Source organism: Crotalus tigris, unplaced genomic scaffold, assembly GCF_016545835.1.
Source record: "Crotalus tigris isolate CLP2741 ecotype Arizona unplaced genomic scaffold, ASM1654583v1 scf7180000017628.32516253702:7417878, whole genome shotgun sequence".
Lineage (NCBI taxonomy): Eukaryota > Metazoa > Chordata > Lepidosauria > Squamata > Viperidae > Crotalus > Crotalus tigris.
The window spans coordinates 3,596,573-3,623,462 of record NW_024096523.1 but is presented as its reverse complement, the minus strand read 5'-3'; the positions used below and the strand labels follow the sequence as shown (position 1 = coordinate 3,623,462).

At 42.8% G+C, this 26,890-nt stretch overlaps 2 protein-coding genes across 9 annotated transcripts in view; one reads left to right on the top strand and one right to left on the bottom strand.

Annotated features, from left to right (window-relative positions):
* Positions 1-20,403, top strand: part of MAP3K6 (mitogen-activated protein kinase kinase kinase 6) — a 56,882-nt gene extending 36,479 nt beyond the window's left edge. For 2 of the 4 annotated variants that reach the window (XM_039334245.1, XM_039334247.1), the window contains 16 exons: positions 102-180; positions 1,402-1,535; positions 1,673-1,800; positions 6,116-6,252; positions 6,365-6,470; positions 8,172-8,329; positions 10,405-10,576; positions 10,669-10,831; positions 11,883-12,054; positions 13,557-13,730; positions 14,014-14,119; positions 16,182-16,434; positions 17,141-17,250; positions 18,450-18,556; positions 18,970-19,046; positions 19,565-20,403. In XM_039334245.1, coding sequence (XP_039190179.1) covers positions 102-180; positions 1,402-1,535; positions 1,673-1,800; positions 6,116-6,252; positions 6,365-6,470; positions 8,172-8,329; positions 10,405-10,576; positions 10,669-10,831; positions 11,883-12,054; positions 13,557-13,730; positions 14,014-14,119; positions 16,182-16,434; positions 17,141-17,250; positions 18,450-18,556; positions 18,970-19,046; positions 19,565-19,649 — 2,161 coding nt within the window. In that variant the 3' untranslated portion in view covers positions 19,650-20,403. The other 2 variants (XM_039334246.1, XM_039334248.1) reach the window with 2 other exon arrangements.
* SYTL1 (synaptotagmin like 1) overlaps positions 19,085-26,890 on the bottom strand; it is a 53,640-nt gene continuing 45,834 nt past the window's right edge. For all 5 annotated transcript variants that reach the window (XM_039334254.1, XM_039334251.1, XM_039334253.1 and 2 more), the window contains 4 exons: positions 23,748-23,826; positions 23,143-23,242; positions 21,551-21,756; positions 19,085-20,824 (listed from right to left, as the gene is read on the bottom strand). In XM_039334254.1, coding sequence (XP_039190188.1) covers positions 20,679-20,824; positions 21,551-21,756; positions 23,143-23,242; positions 23,748-23,826 — 531 coding nt within the window. In that variant the 3' untranslated portion in view covers positions 19,085-20,678. The remainder of the gene's footprint in view (positions 20,825-21,550; positions 21,757-23,142; positions 23,243-23,747; positions 23,827-26,890) is intronic.

Sequence of the window (26,890 nt, the reverse complement as noted above, 5' to 3'; positions counted from 1 at the left end):
AGACACTCTGATTGCTTTAAAGCAGTATCAACCTTTATGAAGATGTTTCATGAGCTTATATTATTCCCTGGGATTTTCCTTCCTCTTGTTTTTTTATGCAGGTTTTTTGAACTGGTTCATTCTTTCATGGCAGAGATGGGTGAAGAAGGGAATTGGTGCAGCTCTCCAGTGGAACTAGAGGTGAATTGGGGGGAAGGCACTGTGAATCAGGCCTTGGCTTTCTTAGGAAGGATTTCACAATGAATGAAGAAGGAAACAACAAACCCAGCCAGCTCCAGAAGTTACTAATATAAAAATAGCTACCATGCAGAAGTCTTGTTTAGTGCAGTGCTGAAATTTTCTTCTGAATTTTCCCTCCAACCATTCACATTATGATAGAGAAGACATTGTTTTTTGTGTGTTTTTCAAATAGAGAAAACTGGTGAAATTCTCCCTGATGAGATACAAGTTTCTTGCCCTTTATCTTTGTAATAGATTTGCTAAGGCAAATGAGTGAGTCTGTTTATTGTGCACATTTTCTGCACTGGTCTGCAATTTCCTTGGCTTTTAATGCATCCATTCAAGTGAAGGAAACCCCACCTGGGCACAGTTTTCCAAAGAAGAAAAGGGATAAAGAGGGGTAGTGTAGAAAAACAGAATTGCGTAAGTTTTTTTTGTTATCCTGCAACAGTCTCAGGAACACCACTGAAAGAAATCCTGAAAAAAATCTCAAACAGTGCAGTTTTTCCAGAGTATGGAAGAGCATATAATTTTTAAATAAAAAGTGAAAGAATGAATATTGAAATGAAAACCTTTTCCGATCATACCTATTTTCTCTTAAGTGTAATATTTCATTTATAAATTTAATGGGGTACATGAGCTTACATATTTAATCAGAGAAATAATTGTTAAAATCTTTAGCTGCACATATTTCAATGTTTAGTCTTGATTGTAGATAGTGTTGAAACTACTTTTCTCAAAGCTATTTTGAAGGAAAAACAAGGTGGAACTTTGGTCCTTTTAAAGGGTGTAGTAACTTCAAATTGTTTGCAAACACCATAGTTTTTTTTAAAAAAATAATGGTTCTAAATCATCTGAGATTGCTTTGTAACATCAGAAAAATAGGATGTTGGAGACAAACGTCAACACACTTGCATAAAAAAAAAAGTCACTATCCCTATTCCATTTATGGAAGCTGCCAGGATTGGCAGCTGAAGGTTGAGTAGTGACTTCTTCTACCATATTTGAGGTCAAGAAGCTAATTTAAGGAACTCAGAATTCACTATCTGTCACATTTTCCTGGACTGCCTGCCCCAGGCATGAAAATTCACTCTAGCTAATTATAGGGCTGTTTGTATATCAAAGGTCTTTTGACCAGGCTTTGCACTTCCTTATATTCTCTCTGTGCTTTCCCATTTACAGTATGACTATGAATACACCGAAGCAGGCGACAGGGTGATTTTGGGAAAAGGGACATATGGCGTGGTCTATGCCGGACGCGACCGCAGCAACCAAGTGCGCATTGCCATTAAAGAGATCCCAGAACGGGACAGCAGGTAGGAACAGAGGGCAGCGAGAACACTTCCGGGTCATTCAAGGGGAGGTGGTGGCTTTCTCCTCCCCTCCCTTGGCCCAGACTTTTTGCTTTTGGAAGAATTTGCCTTGGTCTTTCATTGTTGGGCTTACTTCTCAGATACTCCCAGCCTCTTCATGAGGAGATTGCCCTTCACAAGCGCCTGAAACACAGGAACATTGTCCGCTATCTGGGTTCTGTGAGTCAAAATGGCTTCCTCAAAATCTTCATGGAGGAAGTGCCTGGAGGTGAGTAAGCAGAAGATGCAATTCTGAAACCCAACTGAAGATGGGAATGGATTCCCTTCAGCAAAATCAGATCTTGGGGACAAGAAAGAGGTACCAAGCTGAAGGCCAAAGATGTCAGTGTGAAATCCAAGCGAGTCCAATTTTTCATTTGCTTACACCAAATGGACAGAATCTTGCCAGACTAAAGCTATATAGGTAGTCCCCAACTTAAGACCACAACCGAGCCCAAATTTCCATTGCTTACTGAGACAGTTGTTAAGTGAGTTTTGCCCCATTTTACAACCTCCCTTGCCACAATTGTTAAGTGAATCGCTGGAATTGTTAAGTTAGTAACAGGGTTGTTAAGTGAATCTGGCTTCCCCATTGACTTTATTTGTCAGAAGATCGCAAAAGGAGATCACATGACCCCCTGGGACACTACAACCGTCATAAATATGGGTAAGTTAGCAAGTGTCCGAATTTTGATCATGTGACCATGGGGATGCTGCAATGGTCATGTGAAAAATGGCAGTGTCACTTTTTTCAATGCTGTTGTAACTTCAAATGGTCACTAAATGAATGCTTGTAAGTCAAGGACCACCTGTAACCCTCTACTCTGACTGATATAACCTGTGAGATTCTAGGGCAGGGGAGTCAAACTGCCGCCGGGATGCATCATAATGAAACCGCGCCCACCCCATTGCCAGCAATGGCAAAAAAGTCACGATACGTCGCGACATGTCATCTTATGTTGCGAGTTTGACACTCCTGTTCTAGGGTGCGGCTTTCCTGAATCTCTTCCTCCGTTCCCCATCCAGCTCAGGACTGTGCAGTCTCTTAATTTGGGCTTCTCCCTGGAATATATATCCTCCTTCCTGGAAAACCTTAATGCTTCCACCGGAATTTCCCCTCCCACTCCACTTGCACATTCCATCACAGAATTTTTTTAAAAAAAAAAGACTACTGTTGTCTAACCCAGGGCAAGTTTAATCTCCAAGCAAAACTTAGTTTTCCCTTAATTCTCCATTAATTTTTTTTTCTCCACTGAATTTTTTTACTTAGCATTATGATAATTCTTTCTGTGTGAAGGAATGTGTCTACAAAAATGGCAGTGATGTGATGGACTATGGTAAGGCAGCAGTTTCCCAGGAAGGGAGGAAGCACATTCCAAGGAGGGGTGGGTGAGACTAGAGAGAGCAGAGCCCAGAGCTGCATTGTTTGAAGACAAAGAACATAGAATAACAGTTGAAGCGACCTTGGAGATCATCCAGTGAGTCCAACCCTCTGCTCGAACAGAAGACCCTATACCAGGGATGGCAAACCTTTTAGAGACCGAGTGCCCAAAAACTGGCCCCACCCCTGCTCCTGCCCCGCCCCCGCCCTGTCCCCACCCTGCCTGGCCACAGGCCCACTGCAGATCGCCCAGGCAACCCAGCAACGCCACGGCAGCCACGCCCTCTGCCCATGCCCCGCAGCATCAACTGTGCGTGACGGGGTGTGAGGGCAGAGTCTTGTCTACGCTGCCTGGCTGCCATGTCCTTGGCTGCGCTGCTCCGTGTGGGCCATGCTTAGGGGCGACTCTCCTCCAGGGGGGCTGCTGGTGAGGAAGGGGTCGTGGGGGGAGGCAAGGCTGGGGCAATGGCATGTGTGCCCACAGAGAGGGCTCCGAGTGTCGCCTCTGGCACCCGTGCCATAGGTTCGCCATCACTGCCCTGTATCATTTCAGACAAATGGCTGTCCAGTCTCTTCTTGAAAGTCTCCAGTGAGGGAGCATCCAGAACTTCTGAAGACAAGCTGTTTCACTGGTTAATAATTGTTCTCACTGTTAGCACCTTTAGGAGACTGAGGATAGCCACTTCCTAGAATCTCTCAGGATATATCCATTAGATTAGGGTAGCAGAGGTCTGTCTCTATGGTATGAGCAAATAAAGAACTAAACTTTGGCTGGATTATTCTATGTCATCATTGGGCTAAACCTGACAATTTGGTCAATCCCCAATGCCCTTTTATAGGCTATTTCTTTGCTGTTTACTTCTTGCTACTATTGGGTGTTTCTCGGTTTTTAGAGTGGCTCCCACTATCTTTCCTTAAATAAAGATAAGATGGGTTGCAATATAGAAACACACTACTGGAGGTTGGGTGTGGAAAGAGGAACAAGTGATAGACACAAGGAGTTGTGCCAATGATTTTCTGTCAGTACTAGATATAAACTTCATCAAAAAGGATGTATGAACCCATCATTTGATTTTGTCCAGTTTTTTTTTCAATTTCCCACCTCGTTTCTGCCTCTTTTCCTCATGGATGTCTTTGCAAAAGTCCATGTGGAAATTTGTGCCTATATTGGTGTGCAGCTCTCTCCCGGGATGCACATCTTTGCACTTTGTATTCTTAAATGCTTGTTTTGATTCTGACAGGCTGAGTTTGCATCTGTTGTATTTTCCCTTCATGTTTTCATATGCACCTTTTTGAGCTGTGATTTGCACCACAAAATTTGTGAAGGTGCTAAAGCAGGTGCATAAACTGAGTTCTGATTCCCATACCTGTTTGGGGAAATTAGCTTTCAGAAAATGCATTTTCAGAGGCAAACTGATCATCCTTCACCATCTTACTGTGGGTATTAAAATGAGGGCCTTTAGGAAGACAGCATGCATGGATCAATTATGCTAAGGATCAGAAAGTAAATGTTTCTTGTCACTCTAGGTAAGCATCTTGAGCTCTTTGTTCTGCCTCCTGGAACCCCTTCTAGATCTAATTATCAAAGCAAGCAGTACATTTTCTAGCCATTTGGCTATGAGAAACACATGAACATTGAAGTATAGACCTTGACTTGTATTTAATGTGGGTTATAAAATGAAGAAAAAGCCCTCAAACTCTTAAGAGAAATGCAAAACATGTCAAGCTCAGACTGTTTTACATACTTCTACAAAATTCTGCAAAATCCAACAGAAAACTCTGGCTCCACCTTTGTGACCTGGCCCTCTCGCTTCTTTTTATTGTGGCATAGTAAATACAGATAGTCCTCTACTTACAACCACAACTGAGCCCTGAATTTCTATTGCTAGCGGAGACAGTTGTTAAGTGAATTTTGCTCCATTTTACAACCTTTTTTGCCAGAGTTATTAAGTGAATCATTGCAGTTGTTAAGTAAGTAACATGGCCAGAATAGAATAGAATAACTTGATTGCCACTTGAAATGTACAGTAATCAGCATATATTAAAATGAAATTTGGTTGCATTCAGCTCTCAAAGGGTAACCACCTCCAATATACACTACATGAACACGACAAAAAATTATGTATATACCCATATATACATATATATGACACGAAAACAATACATATATACATACATACACATACATATTTACATATATACATATTTATATATCCTTAATGGTTGTAAAAATGCGAATCCCGGGCATATTTGTTCAATAATGCAATCTTCGATCTCCGGGAAGAGTATAATCTAGTTATTTATTGTTAAAACAATATTTAAAACAATAAAAACAGTTATATACAAAGTTAAAAACAACTTAGCTTTCGCTGGTCCTCTGCCAGCGTCCTCAGAGTGAGGCTCGGGGTGGGATGTATGTATATATATATTTATTTATATATACATACATACATATACACACATACATACATATACATACATACACATACACACACAGAGAGAGAGAGAGAACTGCAAATTTACAAAACGGATGGCATAAGGATCAAAGCTGTTACATAATCTAGTTGTCCTGCTAGAAATACTTTGAAACCTCCCCCCAGAGGGGAGCAACAGAAACAGACCATGAAGTGGGTGGGTGTGGGGTCTCTAACACTGCTTGATGTGCTTGTAAGCATCCTGAATAATGGGAAGCGAGTTTCCTATAGTTTTCTCAGCTGTCCTTACTGTTCTCTGTATGGACCTTCTATCTGAGGCACTATTGCCACCAAATCAAACATGGATGCAATTGTTAAGTGAATCTGGTTTCCCCATTGATTTGCTTGTCAGAAAGTCACAAAAGGTGACAACGTGATCCCAGGACATTGCAACCATCATAAATACATGTCAGTTGCCAAGTGTCTGAATTTTGACCACGTGACCATGGGGATGGTACAATGGTTGTTAAGTGTGAAAAACGGTCCTAAGTTACTTTTTTCAGTGCTGTTGTAACTTCAAACGGTCATTCAATGATCTTTATAAGCTGAGGACCACCTGTACATTCTCCCAGCCACCAAAGGTCATGTGCGGTCTCTGGCAATTGGTTCTCAAAAATTTATTTCTGGTGCAAAGTAGCCTCTCTAATTTCCAATGGTTCTTCTGCCCCCTCCCCCATCTCTCCATACAGGAAGTCTCTCTTCTCTCTTGCGTTCAATGTGGGGTCCTCTGAAGGACAATGAACCAACCATTGTATTCTACACTAAGCAAATCCTAGAGGGTTTACGTTACCTCCATGATAACCAGATTATCCATCGAGACATCAAGGTGAGGGGAAGCCTCATTGGAGGATGGCTTGGTATTGTTACCCTCTGTTTTCTGCTCTAGAGATCTTGGACACTTTTTGGTTCTCTAAAGCAACAGTTTTTGTGATTGACAGGGAGATAACGTCTTGATCAACACTTATAGTGGAGTGTTAAAAATTTCAGACTTCGGCACTTCCAAAAGACTGGCTGGGATAAGCCCAAGTGCTGAGACGTTCACAGGTAAGGGATTAAGGTCTATGAATGAACACTTGAAATGCAGGGTCCTTGGTGCTCTCTGAGCTTGGTTGTTTTCTTGCAGACATTTCATCACCAAATTAGGTAACATCATCAGTTCTAGAAGGGAGTGGGGTTTGCTCTCATTTTGTATACTAGTGGCTTGCCCTGTCAGTGTTGCTGGGAGTGTTCTTGGTTGTTCCCTGATTAGGCTGTTATTTACTGTTTGTTGGACTTGGTAATTCTTTGATTAGGGTCTTGTTTTAATTGCTTTTTTAATTGTTCATGCCCAAATGCAAGTTATTAACAAGTATGCCATCCTCAACTGCACTGCAGTTTACTCAAGCACATTCATGTGCACATACCCCACACATGGACACGTATTTCTATATGCACATGCATGCACATTTTTGTGAGGATGCCTGCACACACTTGCATACCATCTTTATTTCAACTGCCATTCAGCATTCCACATGAATTGTATTTGTTTTGCAAACCTATTAATTTTCCTGGATTGTTGACAAGCAACTTCTTGTTTGTCAATGGCCCCATTTAGTTCCATATCTCTCTCAGTGCTTGCCAGTTGAATTCTCCATTAGAGGGAGCAATATAATCAGCTGCACAACAATATTAAAAATGCCAGCAATCAATAAGCCTAAGATCAGAGAATGTTTGTCTTCATCCTGGAAGGTACAGATTAGAACCAAACTTTCTGCAGACATCTTTGCTGTTTTCTCAAGTTGCTAATCTTTCTTGGATCCAATTTTGCATTTAAAAGACCCTGGCAGCTGTTTTCAGTTCACCAGGCAGATGAGGAGGAACAGCTAGGAAGATCAAGAATAGTAGGAGAAAGACAAACGGGGTAAAATAATTAAGTTCAGATCAGCATTTCAGAAGGGTTTGGGCAATCAATAATTGGGAGCTCCCAAAAAGAGAAATCAGTCTTGGGTAGATTTATGAGCTGCCCCAGGCAAGAACTGTTGCAACCAGCAAGCAGATTTCCAGGGTCTCACTCAGTAGAATGAGCAGAAACTGCTCCTAGCTGCTGACAGCTAGCTGGCTTACCAAAATTGAAAAGAAGCGTAATCTTACACAAACTCATCAAAAGAGAATCGAGTATTATTTACTTGCACAGTTGCTGGCAAGGAGAGTGTTGGGTGGCTGTCATGTAATAGAAAAACAGAGTTAAAAGGGACCCTGGAGGTCTTCTAGTCCAACCCCCTGCTCAGGCAGGAAACTATACCATTCACATAAACAATTGTCCAATCTCTTCTTAAAAACCTCCATTGATGGATCACCCACAACTTCTGGAGGAAAGTCATTCCACTGATTATAGGTAGTCCTCGACTTATGTCCACAATTGAACCCCCAAATTTATGTTGTTAAGTGAAATATTGGTTGAGTTTTGCCCCATTTTACGACCATTCTTTCCATAGTTGTTAAGTGAATCATTGCAATTGTTAAGTTAGTAACACAGTTGTTAAGGGAATCTGTCACCCCTAGTCCTTCTTTTCATTAAACTAGACATACCGAATTCCTGCAATCGTTCTTCATACGTTTTAGCCTCCAGTCCCCTAATCATCTTTGTTGCTCTTCCCTGCACTCTTTCCAGAGTCTCAACATCTTTGTTATATTATGGCAACCAAAACTGGATGCAGCATTCCAAGTGTGGCCTTACTCTTGTCTCCCCTGACTTTCCTCCCTTAGGTACCCTGCAGTACATGGCCCCAGAGATCATTGATCAGGGGCCCCGAGGTTACGGCAAGCCTGCCGACATCTGGTCCCTGGGCTGCACCATCATTGAGATGGCCACAGGCAGGCCTCCCTTCTTTGAGCTGGGCAGCCCACAGGCTGCAATGTTCAAGGTGAGGCTGGACAGTCTTGGGTCCCTCAGATTAATGCAACTGGTCGGGAAAAGGGTCCACCAGAACTCTCGACTGTCCCTGTCTGGGGTTTCTTCATCAAGACTGGAATGGGTGGGGATGCAAGAAATGTGTGGGGTGGGCGAGGATGGGCACTCAGCCTGGGACAGTATCTGAGACCAAATGCAGCAGATGCCTTCCCTTAACCCAGTGTTTCTCAACCTTGACCATTTTAAGGCATGTGGACTTCAACTCCCAGAATTCCACAGCCAGCATTGCTGGCTGTGGAATTCTGGGAGTTGAAGTCCACATGCCTTAAAATGGTCAAGATTGAGAAACACTGCCTTAACCAATGCAATAGGGCAATGATGGCGAACCTTTTAGAGACCGAGTGCCCAAAAACTGGCCCCGTCCCCGTTCCACCCCCTGCCCTGCCCCCACTCCGCCCCCACCCTGTCCCCTGCCCTGCCTGTCTGCACAGCCACTCACTGCCTCCAGGTCCCGCCACAGATCACCCAGGCAGCCCAGCAATGCCATGGCGGCCATGCCCTCTGCCCGCGCCCCACAGCGTCAACTGTGCATGATGGGGCATGAGGGCAGAATCTTGTCCACACTGCCTGGCTGCCATGTCCTTGGCTGTGCTGCTCCATGTGGGCCACGCTCAGGGGCAGCTCTCCTCCAGGGGGGCTGCTGGTGAGGAGGGGGTCGTGGGGGGAGGCGAGGCTGGGGCAACGGCGCGTGTGCCCACAGAGGGCTCTAGGTGCCGCCTCTGGTTTGCCACCACTGCAATAGGGTCTGCATAAGACAATGAGGACTACTGCTTATTTATTTTTTATCCTGCCTTTATTACTTTACAAGTAACTCAGACCAGCAAACATACCTAATACTCCTTCCTCCTCTTATTTTCACAACAACAATCCTGTGAGGTAGGATGGTCTGAGAGCACTGGCTGGCCCAAAGTCATCCAGCCAGCTTTCATGCCTAAGGCAGCACTAGAAGTCACAGTCTCCTGGTGACTGGTCCAGAGTCACCCAGCTGACTTTCATGCCTAAGGGGTCTAGAACTTACAATCTCCTGGTAATTGGCCTACAGACACCTAGCTGATTTTCACACTTAAGGCAGGACTAAAACTCACAGTCCCCTGGTTTCTAGCCAGCACCTTAACTACTACACCAAATGGGCTCTAGAGTAAAACTGTTCCCAGTTTCAAATCCCTACTTAGCCTCAAATTTCACTGAGTATCTGTGGGTCAGTAGGTCGTACTATCTCTCGGCCTGGCCTACCTCACAGACTGGTGAAGTCAGGAAAAATGGGAAGGTATGACTATGCCTATTGCCTGGAATTCTCTGCACAAAGAATAAGTCCGAAAATAACAGGAATCATTATTCTAAACATTCATGCACGTTCCCGAATTCTACCTTTCCTGCATGTCAGTAAATGAAACAAAATTCCTTTCTTCTGCTCAGTGTGAAAAACGAGACAGTAATTGCCTTTGGCAACCTGTCCCTGAATCCTCTCCTCTGCAGTTGGCACAAGCCTCTTTCGATGGCTGGCTGCTTCTTCCAGCCCATGACTAGGGCTGTTATCAAGGCAGCCACTGCCTTGGGTTAAGGCCAAGCTGCAACTGCTCATGAATTGGATTTTAACTCCCGGAATTCTATGAGTGTATGGATGGAGTCCCTGAAGCAGTAGGCATGAGCTTAAATGGACTCCAGAAGATGGTAGAGGGCAGGAAGGCCTGGAGGAACATTGTCCATGGGGTCACGATGGGTCAGATACAACTTTGCAACTAACAACAACATGGACTTCAATTCTGGCTGGCAAGGCTGGCTGAGGAATTCTGGGAGTTGAAGTCCACACATCTTCAAGTTGCCAAGATTGAGAAACGCCGGATTAAAGTCTCTGACATGAAGAGCATCTTCTTTGGCTGTGGAAGCTGTTGAGTTCAATCCCCACCATCTCCAATCAAAGTATCCTACTTTCCATCATCCTACAAACAAAAGGAAAAAGGCAAATTTCTAGATACCTTGTGGGTGTTCTGAGTAGCGTACTATTGTTAATCAGTTCCTTTTCTTCAGGTGGGGATGTTCAAGATCCATCCAGAGGTGCCCAGTTCCATGTCTGAGGAAGCCAAGGATTTTATCCTGAAATGTTTTGAAGCCGATCCAGACAAGCGATCAACTGCAGCTGCTTTGCTTCAGGAACCCTTTTTGAGGAACAGGAAGAAATGCAGGAGCCCTGCCGTGCCAGGTGAGAGAAGAGGCAAACCCAGGTTGAGATTCTGATAGTCTGGCACGACTTCTCTTCTCAGCTACAAGCCTCCTTTTCTCTTCTTCGTTCAGATGATCCATCAGTGTCCAACAAGCCCAGAAGGTCCACTTCTTCGGAAAGTGTTGCAGAACCTAGAAATCGTTCTTCTTCCTTGCAACCCCTGAAAACCCAAGTGGAAAATATCACTTTATCTCGAAGCTCCAGCGAAGTGAACCAGGGAAACAACTTTCTAAGGTAACATAAGGCTGATGGGTTTTTTTGGGAGAAAAAGGTAATGGTGGTGATGATGATGATTGATGATGTTATCCATTCAGTCACGTCTGACTCCTGGCGATTCTGTGGGCCGGGTCTCTCCACATCTTCTGATCTTGCATATTCGTTGAGTTGCTCTATGCTCTGGCTGGTGTCAGCTTGGATGGTGTCCAGCCACCTTGTGCTTTGGCGGCCTGGTTTCCTTTTACCACTAACTCTCCCAAGCATAATTGCTTTCTCTGTTGAATTTCCCCACGTGACATGGCCAAAATAAATGAGACAGTTTTGTGATTTTTTTCCTTCCAGTGACATGTCTTGTGTTATGCACTCCAGTATGTTATAAAGGAGAATATTTGTAGCTCAGGGTTAACATGAGGGTCCTTGGTGCTCTCTCAGCTTGCTTGTTTTCTTGCAGACATTTCATTATCCACTGATGATGTTACCTAGTTTGGGTAATGAAACGTCTGCAAAAAAAATAATAAGCAGGCTCAGAGAGCACCGGGGATGCTCCAATACTTCAGAACAAATACTTTTTGAAGGGGGAAGGAGAAAGAGAGAGAGGAGAAAGAATTTCTTCTTCTTCTTTTTAACAATAGTGACTGCAAACAAAGAAGAGCTGAGCATGGCCAATCTAAATGATTGGTTGGTGTTTGCTTCTAGACCTGCACCGATCTGCCCACAATGGATTAAGGTCTGGAAAAGTCTGAAAGAGTTGGACTGCCATCTAGTGCCTGCTATTGCACACTAGCACAGGGAATCTCCCATGGAGTGTTTTTGGAGCCAATATATGCGTGACCTGATGTCCTTTGTTAAATTAGTCATACTCCTACGATTTTTGCAATCCATGAGACACTGATTGCCTTACCCCATTCACTTCTGCTCATTTGGTCACATACAGACAGGTTGTTATTAAACAGAGAGTTTCCCAACTGGATCTCCTCCACTGTGTTTTTTTGAGGGTGGGGGATCGAGTAAATTACTGTCACCCAACCCTTGTTGCCTTGAATCCAACTCCTCCAATATATATACGCAGGACCCCTGAAGCAGTGACCAATGTGGATCTCAACCTCTCTGCTTCCTCCCATGAGGAAAGCAGTTGCTTGTTCTTGCTAAAGAAAGACAGCGAGAGGCGAGCTACTTTACACAAAGTCCTGACAGAGGAACTCCCAAATATCGTGGCAGCCATATATGAGGCCCAGAAAGAGGTAAGGCCTACTTGGGTCTTGGATATGTGGCTTTTTGTTGTTGTTATTGTTATCTCAAAAATTCCATTTCTATATTGAACAGTGTGTTGTCTAGGTATACAAGTACTAGAATATAATAATCATCACATTCATAATAATCTTATCAAAATACAATCATATACTCAGAAGTAGCAGTCATATTATTAAAAATAGTATTTCCCACATTAACATTAATTGTATAATGATCAAAATATTTACTAATCCATTATAACTCTTCCTCACATAATCCACATTTTCTCATATTTCCAACTTTCTAAACTCTGTTTTTATCAGCTAACCATTGGCAAAATAAGCCCCATGTCATATAGAAATCAGTTTCTTCTTTTTCTTTAATTTTTAACGTTTCTGCGCATTCCAGTATTTTTTAATTTATATTCCCCTTTGTAGGGTTTTTTTCATTTTTCCAAAATTGTGCATATACTCTCCTAGCTGCTATTAATATATGTAAAACTAAATATTACCTTTATTATAGTTTCCTGGTAACATGCCTAATAAAAATATCTCTGGTTTTAAATCTATGTGTTGTTTTTCATAGCTCTCAACCATAGGTGTATTTTATTCCAATATTTTTTTGCTTTGGGATATGTGGCTTGAAGGTGATGGATAGGTGAAGGCTGAGAGTACAGGTACTCTCGACTTACAACATTCATTTAGTGACCGTTTAAAATTACAACGGGACTGAAAAGAGTGACTTAGGACTATTTTTCACATTTACGACCATTGCAGCATCCCCGGGGTCATGTGATCAAAATTCAGATGTTTGGCAAGTGACTCATATTTATGGCGGTTGCCTTGTCCCATGGTCATGTGATCACCTTTTGTGACTTTCTCACAAGTAAAGTCAATGGGGAAGCCAGATTCACTCAACAATTGCAGTGATTCACTTAACAACTGTGGTAAGCAAGCTTGTAAAATGGGGGGGAAATTCACTTAACAACGGTCTCGCTTAGCAACAGAAATTTGGGCCTCAGTTGTAGTCGTAAGGCGAAGATGACTCGTAATTTTCTTCTCCTGTTCTCAAATAGTGTGTGCTGTGAAATCCTGAGCTCAGAGGGAAGATGGGGTGTTTTGCTTTTTTTTTTTTTTTTTTCAAAAAATCTGCGAAAGATGTCCAGCCTTTCAAATAGTCATTTTTTTTTTTTTTCAGTCCAAATTGCTCAGCTTCACCGTTTCTTAGCTTTGCCATTTTTGGTTGCCCGGAGTTGGTTATAAGATGGGTGGCTATATAAATGTTATAAATAAATAAATGCCCATCAGTTCCGTCCATTTTATAATCACATCTTCCACTGTGCGTATTCCATTTTTGTGTGTGTGCTAGAGCAGGGGTCCCCAATCTTGGCAACTTTAAGACTTGTGGACTTCAACTCCCAGAATTCCCCAGCCAGCATAGCTGCATCTTGCTGCAGTTATTCCTGGCTCTATATTCCATGTGGGCCTTGTCTTACTCTTACTCTGCTCCACAGAGGGTGCTGTCATTGGAACACATTGCTGAGCTGATATCCTGTCTCAAGAGCTACATCCGTTCCCCAGGCCGCAAACAGCTGGCCCAAAGCCTGCTCCAGTTACAGGCTCACTTGCAGTCGGATGGGCTGAGCTTTTGTGAGGTGCAAGCTCCACTCTTTGCCTTCCAGGACACTGTGAGTATCTCACAATCAGCATTCCAGGAATTAATCTTTAGCTTCCTTAAGGTTTGCTACAACCGGGATCTATATATTATTTAAAGTCTGATTTCTGGTAATTTTCAATTGCATCTCGAGGCAACCATTTTTGAGTCAATGTACCTCAAATGGGCTAATTTAAAGAATGCACCCAAAATCTGGAACCGTAACATATTGCTAAATGCTAATGGAAGACTGACTCACGTTGCATCAAGTGAGGCTGCCCCATCCTTCTCACACTTGTTCTGTCTCACCCCTCTAGGTAAAGCAGATGCTGCGGAAACTCCAAATTAAGCCACACTGGGTGTTTGCCCTGGATAATCTCATGGGGCAAGCGGTCCAGGCAACCTTGACCATCCTGTTGGCAGGTAGGATGAATGGGAAGGAGAAGAAAGTTGGCTTAGTCCTGAATATAATAAGAGTAGCCCAGACAGAGGAGCTGAGAACTGAAGAGAAGAATCTGTGGTCTGGCCACGCATGACGATGTCTAAAATCCATTGCTTTTCCCAAACATCCAAGCCAGGTCAGGCAACATTATTTTGATCTAGATCAAGGCTTTTCAACCAGTGTACGGATACCACCTGTGGTACATTGGCACCTGGCAGGTGGTACGTGACCATCCTAGAAAAGTAGCGAGGGAGAGGAATGAGCTGAACCGGTGACAGCACCGCACAAGCCTGAGCGAGAGATGGCTGGAGCTGCAGGGCTGTCAGGGCTCAGCAGAAGCGCCAGGATCAGTGCTTCTTTGGGACTCAGCTGGAGCTCGGCGCTGATCCTGGCACTTCTGCTGAGCCCCAGAAGAAGCGCCGATCAGCTGGAATATTGCAGCATCTTCAGGGTCTTGTGATTTACATTCAGATGCTTGGCAAGTGATTCATATTTATGACGGTCACAGTGTCCCAGGGTCATGTGAAGTGACCAAAATCTGCTACAACCAGCAGACAGGGGAATAAAAACCAAACACCCCCACCCCACACCCACTGCCAATCCTCAACAGAAATGCTCACAATGAAAACCTTGGACAGGAGGAAGAGCGCCACTGGGCAGGCAGGCAGGCAGGTGTCTTGCTGGGTTGTGCCTTGGGGGGCACTTTTTTCAGTGCCATTGAAACTTCGAACAGTCTCTAAGCGAACTGTTATAAATCAAGGAATACCTGTACTTCATTTTTTCCTTTTTTTGGTCATCAAGTTTTTGACACCTTGGTAGGTGACTGGTGATACTTGGATATTGCCATATCCTAAAAGTGGTACAATGGGTGAAAAGGTTGAAAAGCCCTGATCTAAGATATTTTATATGGAGCAATGCACTTTTCTCTAGATCAACGTTTCTCAACCTTAGCAATTTGAAGGATATGTGGACTTCAACTCTTAGAATTCCCCAGCTAGCCTGCTAAGATTGAGAAATGCTGATCAAGATGCATAACTAGAGAAATGAGTTTTGTTAAATGCTAAAGGCAGAACAAAGAGTCTGTTAGAGTAAAGCTGAAACCATTTTTTGGCAGGAGACAGACATGAATTAAAGGGAATTCCTGGGGAATAGCTGATGAGGACCAATTTTTCCTGTAATTACAAGGTGTAGAATGCTGCTTGTTTAATTGCTTTTAAAAAATGTTGGTCTCCCATTGATGAATACGGGACTTAAGGCAAGTCATTTTGTTATACTAAAGGATTTTTCTTTTAGAAAAACAGATTGCACATAGTTAGTCTGGTAAAAAAAGAATTCTGGTGTATTTTGGCTTTTTATCTCTGTAGGAAGAACTGTTATCGTCTAAAATTCTTCTGCATAACTTAGGACTGTTTTTTTTTTCCTGTGACATCCCAACTACCCAAGACCACATAGGACCAGTGTATTTAAAAAATCTTGGAGACTTTTTAAAAACTGCTCTGTCCCTTGGATTGACCCTTAAATATTTTCTTCATGGCAGAATAGATTGTTTAGTTGTTCTTACTTTTTGTTTACTCCTCCAATCTATCTGTGGGCAGACACCTCCTTTGCCAAGTTTCCCTCCTCTCTTTATGTATTTGCAGAGGTATTTAATTAAAAAAGGGTGTGTGTGAAATGCTGCTTGATGCAAAGCACAGGCATTGGAAACAACTTATTTTTGAGAGGGCCTCTGTGCCTCCCTCTGAGTATAGAAAACTATAGAAAATAATTAAATGACAGGAGAATGCAACCCAAATCCCCCTGCCCCAAATAAAAGTAAACTCATGAAATTAAAAGCATCTGAGGTGGTGGCAGGAGACAGCTTCCCCTATTTTCAACCATTTGGAAGCCATTTTGTGGAGATATGATCCTCCTTCATTGAGAGCCATTTTGTGAGATTATCCATCTCAGGTTTCAAATCACCGTGTGCCTGTCAAGTAGCAGCGAAGGCCTCTTCCTGCAGCTTTGAGTTCTTGCCTTGCTCCTGAGTCTCACTTGCTCTTCCAGAACTCAAGGTGCAGCCGCAGAATTTGCAGGAAGAAAGCCAGAATCACCCAAGCAGCAGAGAACATGAGGAAATACTTTTGACTCAGCAGCCCCCGTCTTTGAAAACGCAGGAGAGCGACCTCAAGGACAGTGCAGATACGCCAACATCCGGAATTGGCACTGACACCAACAGTTGGCTGGATTCCCAGCCTCCCTTCAAGAGCCATTTGCCCCTCATGACTCAACTCAACCATCTGCAGGCAGAAACCAGAAGGTCAGTTCTTCCTGGATTGCGTCTGAGGATTGCATCCCAGAAGGCTGGGATGGAGCTGCACAAAGCCACTTTGCAGTGGTGCAGCTAGTTAAATATACATCCTTTAAAACAAGCAAGGAAAACAACCATTTGCAAGTAAGCAGAGGTAGTCTTTGACTTCCAGCCATTTATTTAGTGACCGTTCAAAGTTACAACGGCACTGAAAAAAGTGACTTATGACCTTTTCTCACACTTGCGACTGTTGCAGCATCTGCATAGTCAGGTGATCAAAATTAGGATGTTTGGCAACTGGTATGTCTTTATCATGGTTGCAGGGTCCGGGGTCACGTGATCACCTCTTGTGACCTTCTGATAAGGAAAGTCAATGGAGAAGCCAGACTGACCTTAACAACCGTATTACTAACTTAACAATTGCAGTAATTCACTTAACAACTGTAGTAAGAAAGGTCATTAAATGGTGCAAAACTTAACAACTGTCTTGCTTAGCAGTGGAAATTTTGGATTCAACTGTAGTCGTGAGTCAAGGACGATCTGAACAGGCAGATGTCTATGGAGATTCTCAATCATCTCAATCTAGGTCACAGAATCAAGCCACATTAAGGTTTAGCAATGAGTACTAACCAAGCCCTGGTTTACGTCTACTCAGTGATCAATTTTTAAATTTAGGAACATAACCAGCTTGCCCTGATCTTTTTGGCTCTGGTAGGTTGCAGTGGAAACTGATAGAGAAGCAGCAGGAATGTCAGAGGCTCCTACAAGAAGCTTTGAAGATCATGGAACAGGATACCTGGTCTCTGAAGCGGCCACAGATAATAGGTGAGGTTTTGGATAGCAGCAGGTTTAGACTAGAACCAGTGCTTGAGAGTAACATTTCTGCATCAGTGAATTCTATTTTAAATTGAATTTAAAATAAATTGTAAATAAATAAACCTTTTTAAATAAACTGGCATGGTGGTAAAGACATCTGCCAGGGGCAAAAGAATGAAGATGGGGCTGTTACCAAAGCTATGCCCCTTTTTTATATGCATGACAGCGCTTCGGTTGTGTAGCCATGCCTGTCTTTTTTGACCCCCTCCCCTTTCCAGTGGCAGATGCTGCTGCATGGAGGGCAACTTAACTGACCTACTTCCAATTTTGCAAGAGGGACTCAAGCCTTACAATGTGTTCCTTGGGAATGTTCATGAGATTTCTAAAAGTAGAATCTGTGCATGTTCAGGTACCTCTTTGTGGAAAGTTGTTTTAGATCAGGACAAACTCTGCATCAAGATCAGCCATCTGCTGTGACAGTTGCCATGCTCAAGAGACCTTCTATATGCAAAACACATGTTTGACCTACTGCTGTGGTCTTTCTCCTCTTTTTTAAAAAAGCTGTAATAAATTAACATGTTCAAGATAAAGGTGGCACTTCACTTTTATATACAGTGTAATATAACTTTTTAGCTAGGTTCCCGTAACACAGCAATGCACAAAAACCCTTCCTGGTTAAAATTAATTAAGCTTATCTTATTGGGCCAATGTATCTCCTCAATCTTGAACTTTCCTCCTGAAGTGTGTTATGGGAATGCCATATATTTAATATTATTTATTGATAATATTAAAATTAAAATCCAGGAGCAAAGGGGAGAATTTCAGTAGCAAAGTGTTCTGGGATCTTTCACATGCAGCCTTAAGAGCAGAAGAAGCAGAAGCGTCTTTTTAAGTCTTCTCTTTTCAGGATCATGCTTGGCCTGGTGCAATAAGCAGTCCATAGAGACCGAGCTTTGCAGTGATAGAGAAGCAAGACTTGTCTTCTACACTTATGTCTCTGTTTCCCACTTGTGAAACTGCATAGCCTCTTCTGCCTGACCTCCCAGCTTACTGTTTCCTCCAGGAGGAGAGCTGTATACAGTTTTGGGAACGACAACAAAGACCATCTGAAGCAAGGAAATGTGGGGAAATTGCAAAGTGTAATTTTAAGAAATAGAGTTGGTCCAAGAAGGAGCTTTGATCTGGTTCTTTTCCACCTGCCTTCCTAGAAATCCCTCCTTCTCCAACTTCCTGGGACCAAGGAGAAAATGCTGGAGATCCCTTCCTGGCAGAATGGTTAGAAAAACATGGTGCAGACAAAGCCACGGTGGCAGTGGTAGGTCTGATTCAGCAGCAGGTGGTTTAAGCATCTGCCCCTACTTCAGTGAGACTGGTGGAGAAGATGGCCACTCTAGGCTAAATTTTGTCTTCTCAGACAAAAGGCCGCTCTAGCCTCAAAATAGCAGTAGAAAACTTGCCTTTAGAGATGCCCATCTTTAGAGGCAGAGCTTCTGTTTCCAGGGATGAGTGGCATAATGGTTAAACAAAGACCAGGGGAGGCCTGCAGTCAAGATTCCATTCAATTGTGGAGCTTACTAAGATGACATGGGGCCATTCAACCTGTTTGTCAAGGTGATGGAAGGTGGTGGCTTTAAGAAACAATTGGACAAAAGAAATTCCACATTGAGCTTGGAGGAAACTTGGGGTGTAAATCAAGTCAGGAATTCAAATTATCCTCTTTTCTTAAAGTTCTGCTACCATGGATTCACCCTGAATGATTTGCTGAAGCTGGCTACAATCGATGATCTCCGATACACGCGCATCAGGTAGGGCGGAAAGAGGCAATCATTTCAGGGTCAGCATGTAATTTTGCCTGATAAGCAAGGCTCCTAAGATAATTTTATTTGTAACAAATTAGTTAAAATCCTGAAAAGTTTGGGTACTATTATTATGCGTGTACGATTTAAGAATCATCAACTCATCACGCAGATGCCAGCCGCACCTGCTGCAGATAAATTGGTATTATCCTTGGCACCATGTTAGTTCTGATTACCTAAGAAAAAAATGCATATTTAAGCAGAACGTCTCTAACATTTCAAAGAGGGTGCTGTTTGTCTTCTCCCTTATTTGGGAGCTCCTGCGGATTGAACTTGTGATCCTGCAATAACAGAAATTTTAAAAAATTGCAAGCCAAATAATTCCTCTAAAAGCATGCTGCATATCAGTCAGGAGGAACCACAGGAAGCTGCCGTTTGTTCTGTTCAATGTTACTTTGACCTATGAAAAATGTTCACTTCCACAGCTGTAGATACCAGTTGGTTGATGGGTTGTTTTCTCTCGGCAGAGGGGGAATGGTGTGCCGTATCTGGAAAGCCATCGTGGACCACCGACAGAACCTATCCCAGCAGCAGCTACACCAGCAACCATGAGGAAAGGAAAGCTTGGATTTCTTGGCAAGGCAACAGACTCTGATCACCCGGCCCATCTTCTCACCAGCAGTTGAGATAAGGCTGGAAAGATTTTCTAACTTGTCAGCCCTCATATTGAGGTCAGATGTTGGCTTCTTATCTTTCCTTGGTCCAAGAAAGTGACCCAAAAAAAATCATCCTCAGAACAAATAGATTTGGGGAGAACCTCCCAGAGGCAGTTTCCATGGAAGACTTCTGCTAAATTTAGCAACATGCATTATGGACTGAGAAAAAGCAGAAAACGTTTTCTCTTCTTGCTGAAAGTCCCCAAAAGGGACTGAGGAATGTTGTGATACTCTTACTGTTATTACGAGAGAGGCTGCATCAGGATTAGGAGTTCTCTGCCGAAGCCCCACCTTGGCTACCAAGATCAATTCAGCAATTGTGGACAGCTCTACATCAACTCCACTCCAATCCTGCCATCTCTAGCACAAACCCACCAGTGCAGCTGTAGGAGTTAGTGGTGTGGTAATGAGAGACACTGCAAGCTGTGCTCTAAGGGACCTATAAAAAGTAAGAACAGTTTAATGGGACTGTTTAAACATTTCCCTGGATCGCCATAAGGAACGAAGGTGGAGTTCAGAGATGTTTAATCAAAATGGTTATTTAAAAAAATAGTATTAATCCTTGGCCATGTGCATGGAGAACACTGGAAATGGGCAAAGGTGACTATAAGGCAGTTTATTTCCTTGAAATAAAGTGGGTGTTCTAGTCATCCCAGTGCGGAGTTTTTTTCACAAGAGATCCCTAGAAGCCACACAAGGTTCTCCTTAAGTCGGTAAGAGGAGGCAAACTTCACACATCAATAAAGTTGTTATTCTGCCTTTGTCCCAGTGGCTATAGCTATTCCCAGCATCAGGAACCTGATCTTAGGCAAAATCCTCTCAAAACCAAGGGGGTTGTAATGGGGGCCTCCATAAGGTATAGTCATCAATTTGCCATCAGACTAAATCTGATAGCACAGGAATCCTACTGTTGTTCAGCTAAAGGCTAGGACGAAGTCCTTGAAGTCAGGTTGGTCCTCAAGGGAAGAGCAGCTTCCACCCACTGTTGAGGTTGCTTGAAGACCATCTCCCAGGTGTGGCGCTCTTCTTCTGTTGAATCCATCCAAGTGACCGGTAGGCCATAGCTGTTCCCTGCATAAAAACCAGTTTCCAGTCAGAGATTGCCTTGTATATAATAAGCAAGAGGTAGCAGGATAATTTTGCAGGCAGGGTGTTTGATTTCTATAATGAATTCTCTGGATAAGAAATAGTGGAATGCCCTACAGCGGAGGTCCCCAACCTTTTGGGCACCAGGGACCGGTTCCATGAAGAGAGGTTTTTCTGCAGAGTGGAGGGTCCGTGGTTTTGTGTGCTGCCTGCATCTTGCGGATGGGGCTTTGCTTGTTTGTGCAGACTGGTTGCTGGCATGCCGTGGCCCGGTACTGGTCCACGGACCGGGGGTTGGGGACCCCTGCCGTACAAAATGTCTCTGCTACTCCTAGGATCTGTGCATACAATTGCATCTCAAACAAAGAGCTGTATACATACAGCAATGGATGTTCAATCTTCAGCAAAGAGATGTAGACCTCCACTTATACACTTATATTTTGGGGAATGGGAGGCATTTGCTAGTTTTCCAGACATTAATCCTCCAAATCATGTGGTTTGAGGTATTCAAGACATTATTCAAGATTTTGGAGGTTGGATTACTGCTCTAAAGCAAATTGGAGAGTTAATTTGTGGAAAACTGACAGATTACCCCAGACTCACGTGAATCAGAGGAGGAATGGAACATTATGAAGTTCTCCAATACTACCTTTCCAAAACAAGAGGCTTTATGCATCCATCCTTCCATCTCTTAGTGCTTGGGTGTCTCACCTGTGCCAAGACTCAGCCGGATGCCTCCTAGCCGATGCTTTGAGAAAGTCTCCCGCTGCCACACAGTGAATTCAGCACATGCCTGTGCTAAGTCCTTAACCTCAAAGCCATCATAGACCATAGTGTGATTGAAAGTAGGGTTCAGAGTCTTTTTCACAATTCGGGTCTTCTGGCGGTTCAACTTGGTGTCATCTGGGAGGATGTAGCTAGAAAAGGATAAAGCGACAAGATGGATATTTTTGAAGTTTCAGCCTGAACTGGGCAGGAAAGAGTTCTTCCAATTTGGACATGGCCCAACTGTTCTTTTAATAATGGCCAAGCTTCCAAGTTTCTGTTATCAAACCAATACAGTGCAAGCTAAGCCCTGTGCAGGAATATTTAGTCCACTGAGTACAGTAGCCTTTTTCAGGGAGGGCTGAACATTGAGAAATTAGGGATCAAACAAACTGATCCAAACTAATAACATCTTTTATTTAACAAAAAGTAGCTACATGTTAGGACAGGTGTATAAGCTGGATCAAGACTGTTACAAGGAAGGATTAAACCTTTCTCCCCAGGATTTTTCTTCCTTAAAAGTTTGTTTGCCACTACAGTTAATCTATTTATGATATATACTTTTCTTAGATGATCACAGGACCATCCAGCATTGGGATAAAAAGAAATAATACACTCAACCTAAAATGCAATGTTCATTCTGGTTACATCAGATTGCACTACCTTTCTTTGAAAGGTTGACCCAACAAATCACACAGTTGTCTAGTTACATCTAAAGAGAAGAGCCCATCCACTGACAAGAGTGTTTGAACTCCATCTGGATCACTGAGTCCAGAGTTTAAAATTATCCAAGTGCAGCACTGTGCAAAGAGCCATCAAGACTAGCATTCAATGTCATGCAGCAGCCCAACCAACAGACACAAATAGATTACTGGGACACAATTATGGAAACTCCTTAATTGCACAATGCACAGAAAGGCTTAACCATAGTTTCAAATGGGAAACAGAGAGCATCCTAGACCAAGCCAAGGACAAAAATGCTAGAGAATTCCTGGAAGCCTGACAGACAAATCATTTCTCAACAGGCATAGTTGTGACCTGTAAACACAGTGTGACTTTGATTCTTTTTTTAAAAAGGAATCACTGAATAAACAATCATGAGCAACTTCTATAACCAACTATAACCCTTCAAAGTACAGAGATAGATGATAGGTAGGTAGATAGGTGGATGGATGGATAGATAGATAGATGATAGATAGATAGATAGATAGATAGATAGATAGATAGATAGATAGATAGATAGACAGACAGACAGACAGACAGACAGATTCATTTTAAATACAGTTATTTTCCTGTCATCAAAAAGTTTCTGCAGAAAGAACAAGGAGAGAAGAAATCTATTGTCTTTCTGGCGAGGGAGGGAGGAAAAAAAGGCAGACAGGACTAATAATGAATAATTCTGACTGTCCTACTGAGAAAGACAAGAAACATCTAGATACACATCAAGCTACATAATAACTGAACCAGCCTGGCCTTCAGTTGCTTAGCCAATCCAAGTCTTTCTCCATTACAAAAGACTTACAACTACTGATAGTTACCATTGAACGAAGGCATCTACCGTGGTCCCTAACCGAGGTACAAGATTCTCTGCATTCTTGACCCACATATGAAGCTCTCCAGTGGGAGGAAGTCCTGGCTCTGAAATAAAGTTGTGTTAAGAAAGGGGACTCTGGAAAGCATACCATCCACCCTCAGCATGATACCAACCTCTAGTTCAACACCCCTCCTTAGCCAAAATCATCCAAAGATTCAAGAAGTGTGCCACTTACTCCAGATTTTAGAACCTGAGCTTCTTCCATTGCCCATAGTTGATTAATTAATGATTTCTGGAGTCAAAATCCCTTGGATTCCTCCAAAAACAATGAACTGTTATTCTTTTAAGATATCATAAATAAGTTTGTTCTTGGCTGGAGCGTTGGACTAATAGACGGCCAAGGTCCCTTCCAGTCCTATGACTCTATGAAATACTGGTTTCATTAATTCTCATGACTCTATTTGAGGTCAATTAAGGATATGGTTCCTTTGGGAGTCATAATGGTAGATATTGCAGAAGGAATGGACATTTCTGTTCCAGTCCAAAACTATAGCAGATAAGGAAGTAAGGAGAATGCCTAAAAAAAACCAGGGATCCTTAAATTCTCACCTTCTGAACCAGCTGGAATAAATTTCAGGGCCAGGTTGAGTTTACCACGATTAGGGACCATATCTGGAGTAGCAGGAATCTGAAAAGGTGGGAAGGAGAAATTCGGCCAACAGCAGGAATGTGGTTATGAATCCCAAGGTTCCTTCTTACTATATGATTCAATCAGCCATTAAATTCAATTTACTGTGGTCAAAGACCAGAACAGATAATAAACAAAATTTAAGACAGAGTTAAAATACATTTGTAAAATAACTTATCTAGCAGCTAATATGGGAAATCCAGGATAAAGCTTATACTAAATTATAATGTAAACACTAAAATTATATTAAGCATATCTAAAATTTACTATATAATTCTATGAAAACACTGCTCAAAAAATGATTTGAAATTGCACAAGTCTCTACTGATGCTTCTAATTGTATTATATAGGTTATGTCCACAATGTTGCATTGCTAAAGGGCAATTTTATTCCATCAGGCATTCACTGAAAATATTGGAATTGTAACTAGTGGAAAAGTATGTGGAAGAAAGGGTTGAAATTTACATTGAATTACTGGTATCATTTTAAAGAGAATTTTTATAAAATGATGTATTTGTCAGAGACAAAGAATCAGGACAATACATTAAGTTCCAATTAAGATTTATTGCTCAAGCCTATACACAAGAATCTAGCACTAAATTGGAGCTAGATAACAGTGAATGGAATTCAAAAGGGGCTGGGCTTGGAGCATTTATGAACATGTAACAATTCTAGGCTAAGTCCGCTCATGATTCCACCCCCAGGCTCTGCCTCTTCTTCTCTTACAGTATCATTGATCTATGATAAATTGAAATGTATAACTTGAAATATTTGTTGGAAATGTAATCAAATGAAGGAACATTCTTTCATCTTTAGTAGACGTGCAACAAAGCTAGAAAATATTGGGATCAACTATGCATTTTGATGCAGATTTAAAAGTGAATGTACAATTCAAATCAGAGGCTTTTCTTTTGGTTTTAATGGATAAACGAATGAAACATCTTATGGAACTTTGTTTTTATATGTGATAATGGCAGTGAGGCTTTTATATGCTTAAAGGTGGAAGAACTTATAACAGTGATATCGAACCTCTCTGTGGGCACGCATGCCATGCCTTGAGATGGCAACCATCCTCTTCAACCAGCCGCCCGCTAACTCACCGAGGTCCCACATGGCCAGATGAATCCCAGCACCCATGCGCCCGCTGGCCTCTGTGTGCGGGGGCCAATGGTGTCAGGCAGCAGCCGCCCCTGCCTCACCTTGCCCTATGACAATGGCACCCCCGCCCCGCCCTGCCTCATCTTGCCTCGCCTCACCCCCAGGACAAGCCTCCTGCCCATCACCCCACCCACCAGAGACCCCCTGGATCTCACCCAACTCTGCCTGGCCCCCACAGGCATCTCTCCCCAGGAGCAACATCGAACTGGCCATGCCCACCCTGGCCACACCCACCCATCTGCCTTGACTGTAGCCACGCCCATCCAGTGGGCCACGCCCACCCAGCGGGTCATGCCCACCCAGTACCCGGTGATATATAAGTGGATTTTGGGTTGCAGTTTGAGCACTTGGTCTTGGTCTCTTTATAAGCCATTACTGACTTATAAAATACCCCGAATGGAAAAATGGATGAAGCTGGTGGGATTGGCAGAGATGCAAAACTGACAGCTTTGATGAAAGGAAAGACTTTGACAAATTTTATTTCTACTTGAAAATCATTTTTGGACTTTTTGCTTTGGGTACGAGTTTGATGTATTTTTTAAAATCTATATCTGTACCAAAGAAAATTGGAAGTCAGTCTTTTCCTATCTTATTTTTTCCCCACTCTCTTCTCCTCACTTTTACCTCTTTCCTGAACTTTTTTTTTTTTTCAAATCTTTTTCTGCTTATCTTTTAACTTTGTACATTTTTGGAAAATCAATAAAGTGATACAAAAGAAAATGTTGGAATTACATCCTCAGAATCACCACCACGGAGCTGCAATCTGAGAACATCTGCAGGGTTACAGTTTTGGGGGAAGGCTGCTGGGGACTATTATGGGAAATTCAACAGGAATGCTATGGGAAGCCCGGGAAAGCTGGGGTTGTGGGAGCTGTCCAGGGAGGGCTGGTGCTGATGCAAACCCAGAGCAATAGCACGATGGCATATATATATATGTAATAGTGAGGTTTAACCGCAGATTCCTCCCTCTGTTCTCTGGTCTTTTCCCAAGTAGATCCTCGAAGACCAGCTTTACATGGGAGGTACAAATTACAATGGTCATATGTGTGTTTGTCCATGTGCCTACACGTGCAATATTTCTCTAGGACAGTGGTTCTCAACCTGTGGGTCGGGACCCCATTTGGGGTCGAACAACCATTTCATGGGGGTCGCCAAACAATGCAGTCTGCCATTTTTTCCCCCTTTTCCTTAGCTGTGCTACTCCCTTTTATTCTACTGGCTTTTGAAAGCCAATAGAATAGACTTTCTTGAATAGAGTCTAATTCTATTGGCTTTCAAAAGCCAATAGGAATTGTCCAGGCTGTCTCTGCCCTGCTGAGCTCGCCAAAAGTCCCATTCTGCAAACGGTGCTGCACCAGTTGAGTAGTCCTCAACTTACGACTGGTTGAATAGTCCTCGACTTACGACCGGTTGGGGGTCGCGCCATTAAAAAGGTTGAGAACCACTACTCTAGGACAATTGCAAACACATGCCCTTCTCAGGATTGATCAGACAGGACCCAGAATGCAAGGCTATTCTTGTGAACCAGGTCACAGTTTTTAAATGCATAGCACATCAATGATAGAAGATAGACAGTTGCTAATTGAGCTGACTCAGTCACATAACTATGCAAGCAGCATCCAGCTAACACACACCAGAGATTCACCTCTCTCTTTTTCTGTCCTCCTATGCTAGCTTGCTTTATGGCCTAATTGCCATAGCATTAATTATCTTCCTGCCTGCATTAGAACTCCTTCTCCTACTATGAAAGCATGACTATCCTAAGCCTTAGCTAGGTACCTAGGCATTACTACATTCCCCAAAGAGTTAATCAAGGACTTCAAATAAAAAATAGCACCTGCCGTTGGCTAGGCAACCTTGATCTTCCTTTCATTGTCTTCAGATCCTCTTCTCCTGCTGAGCATCT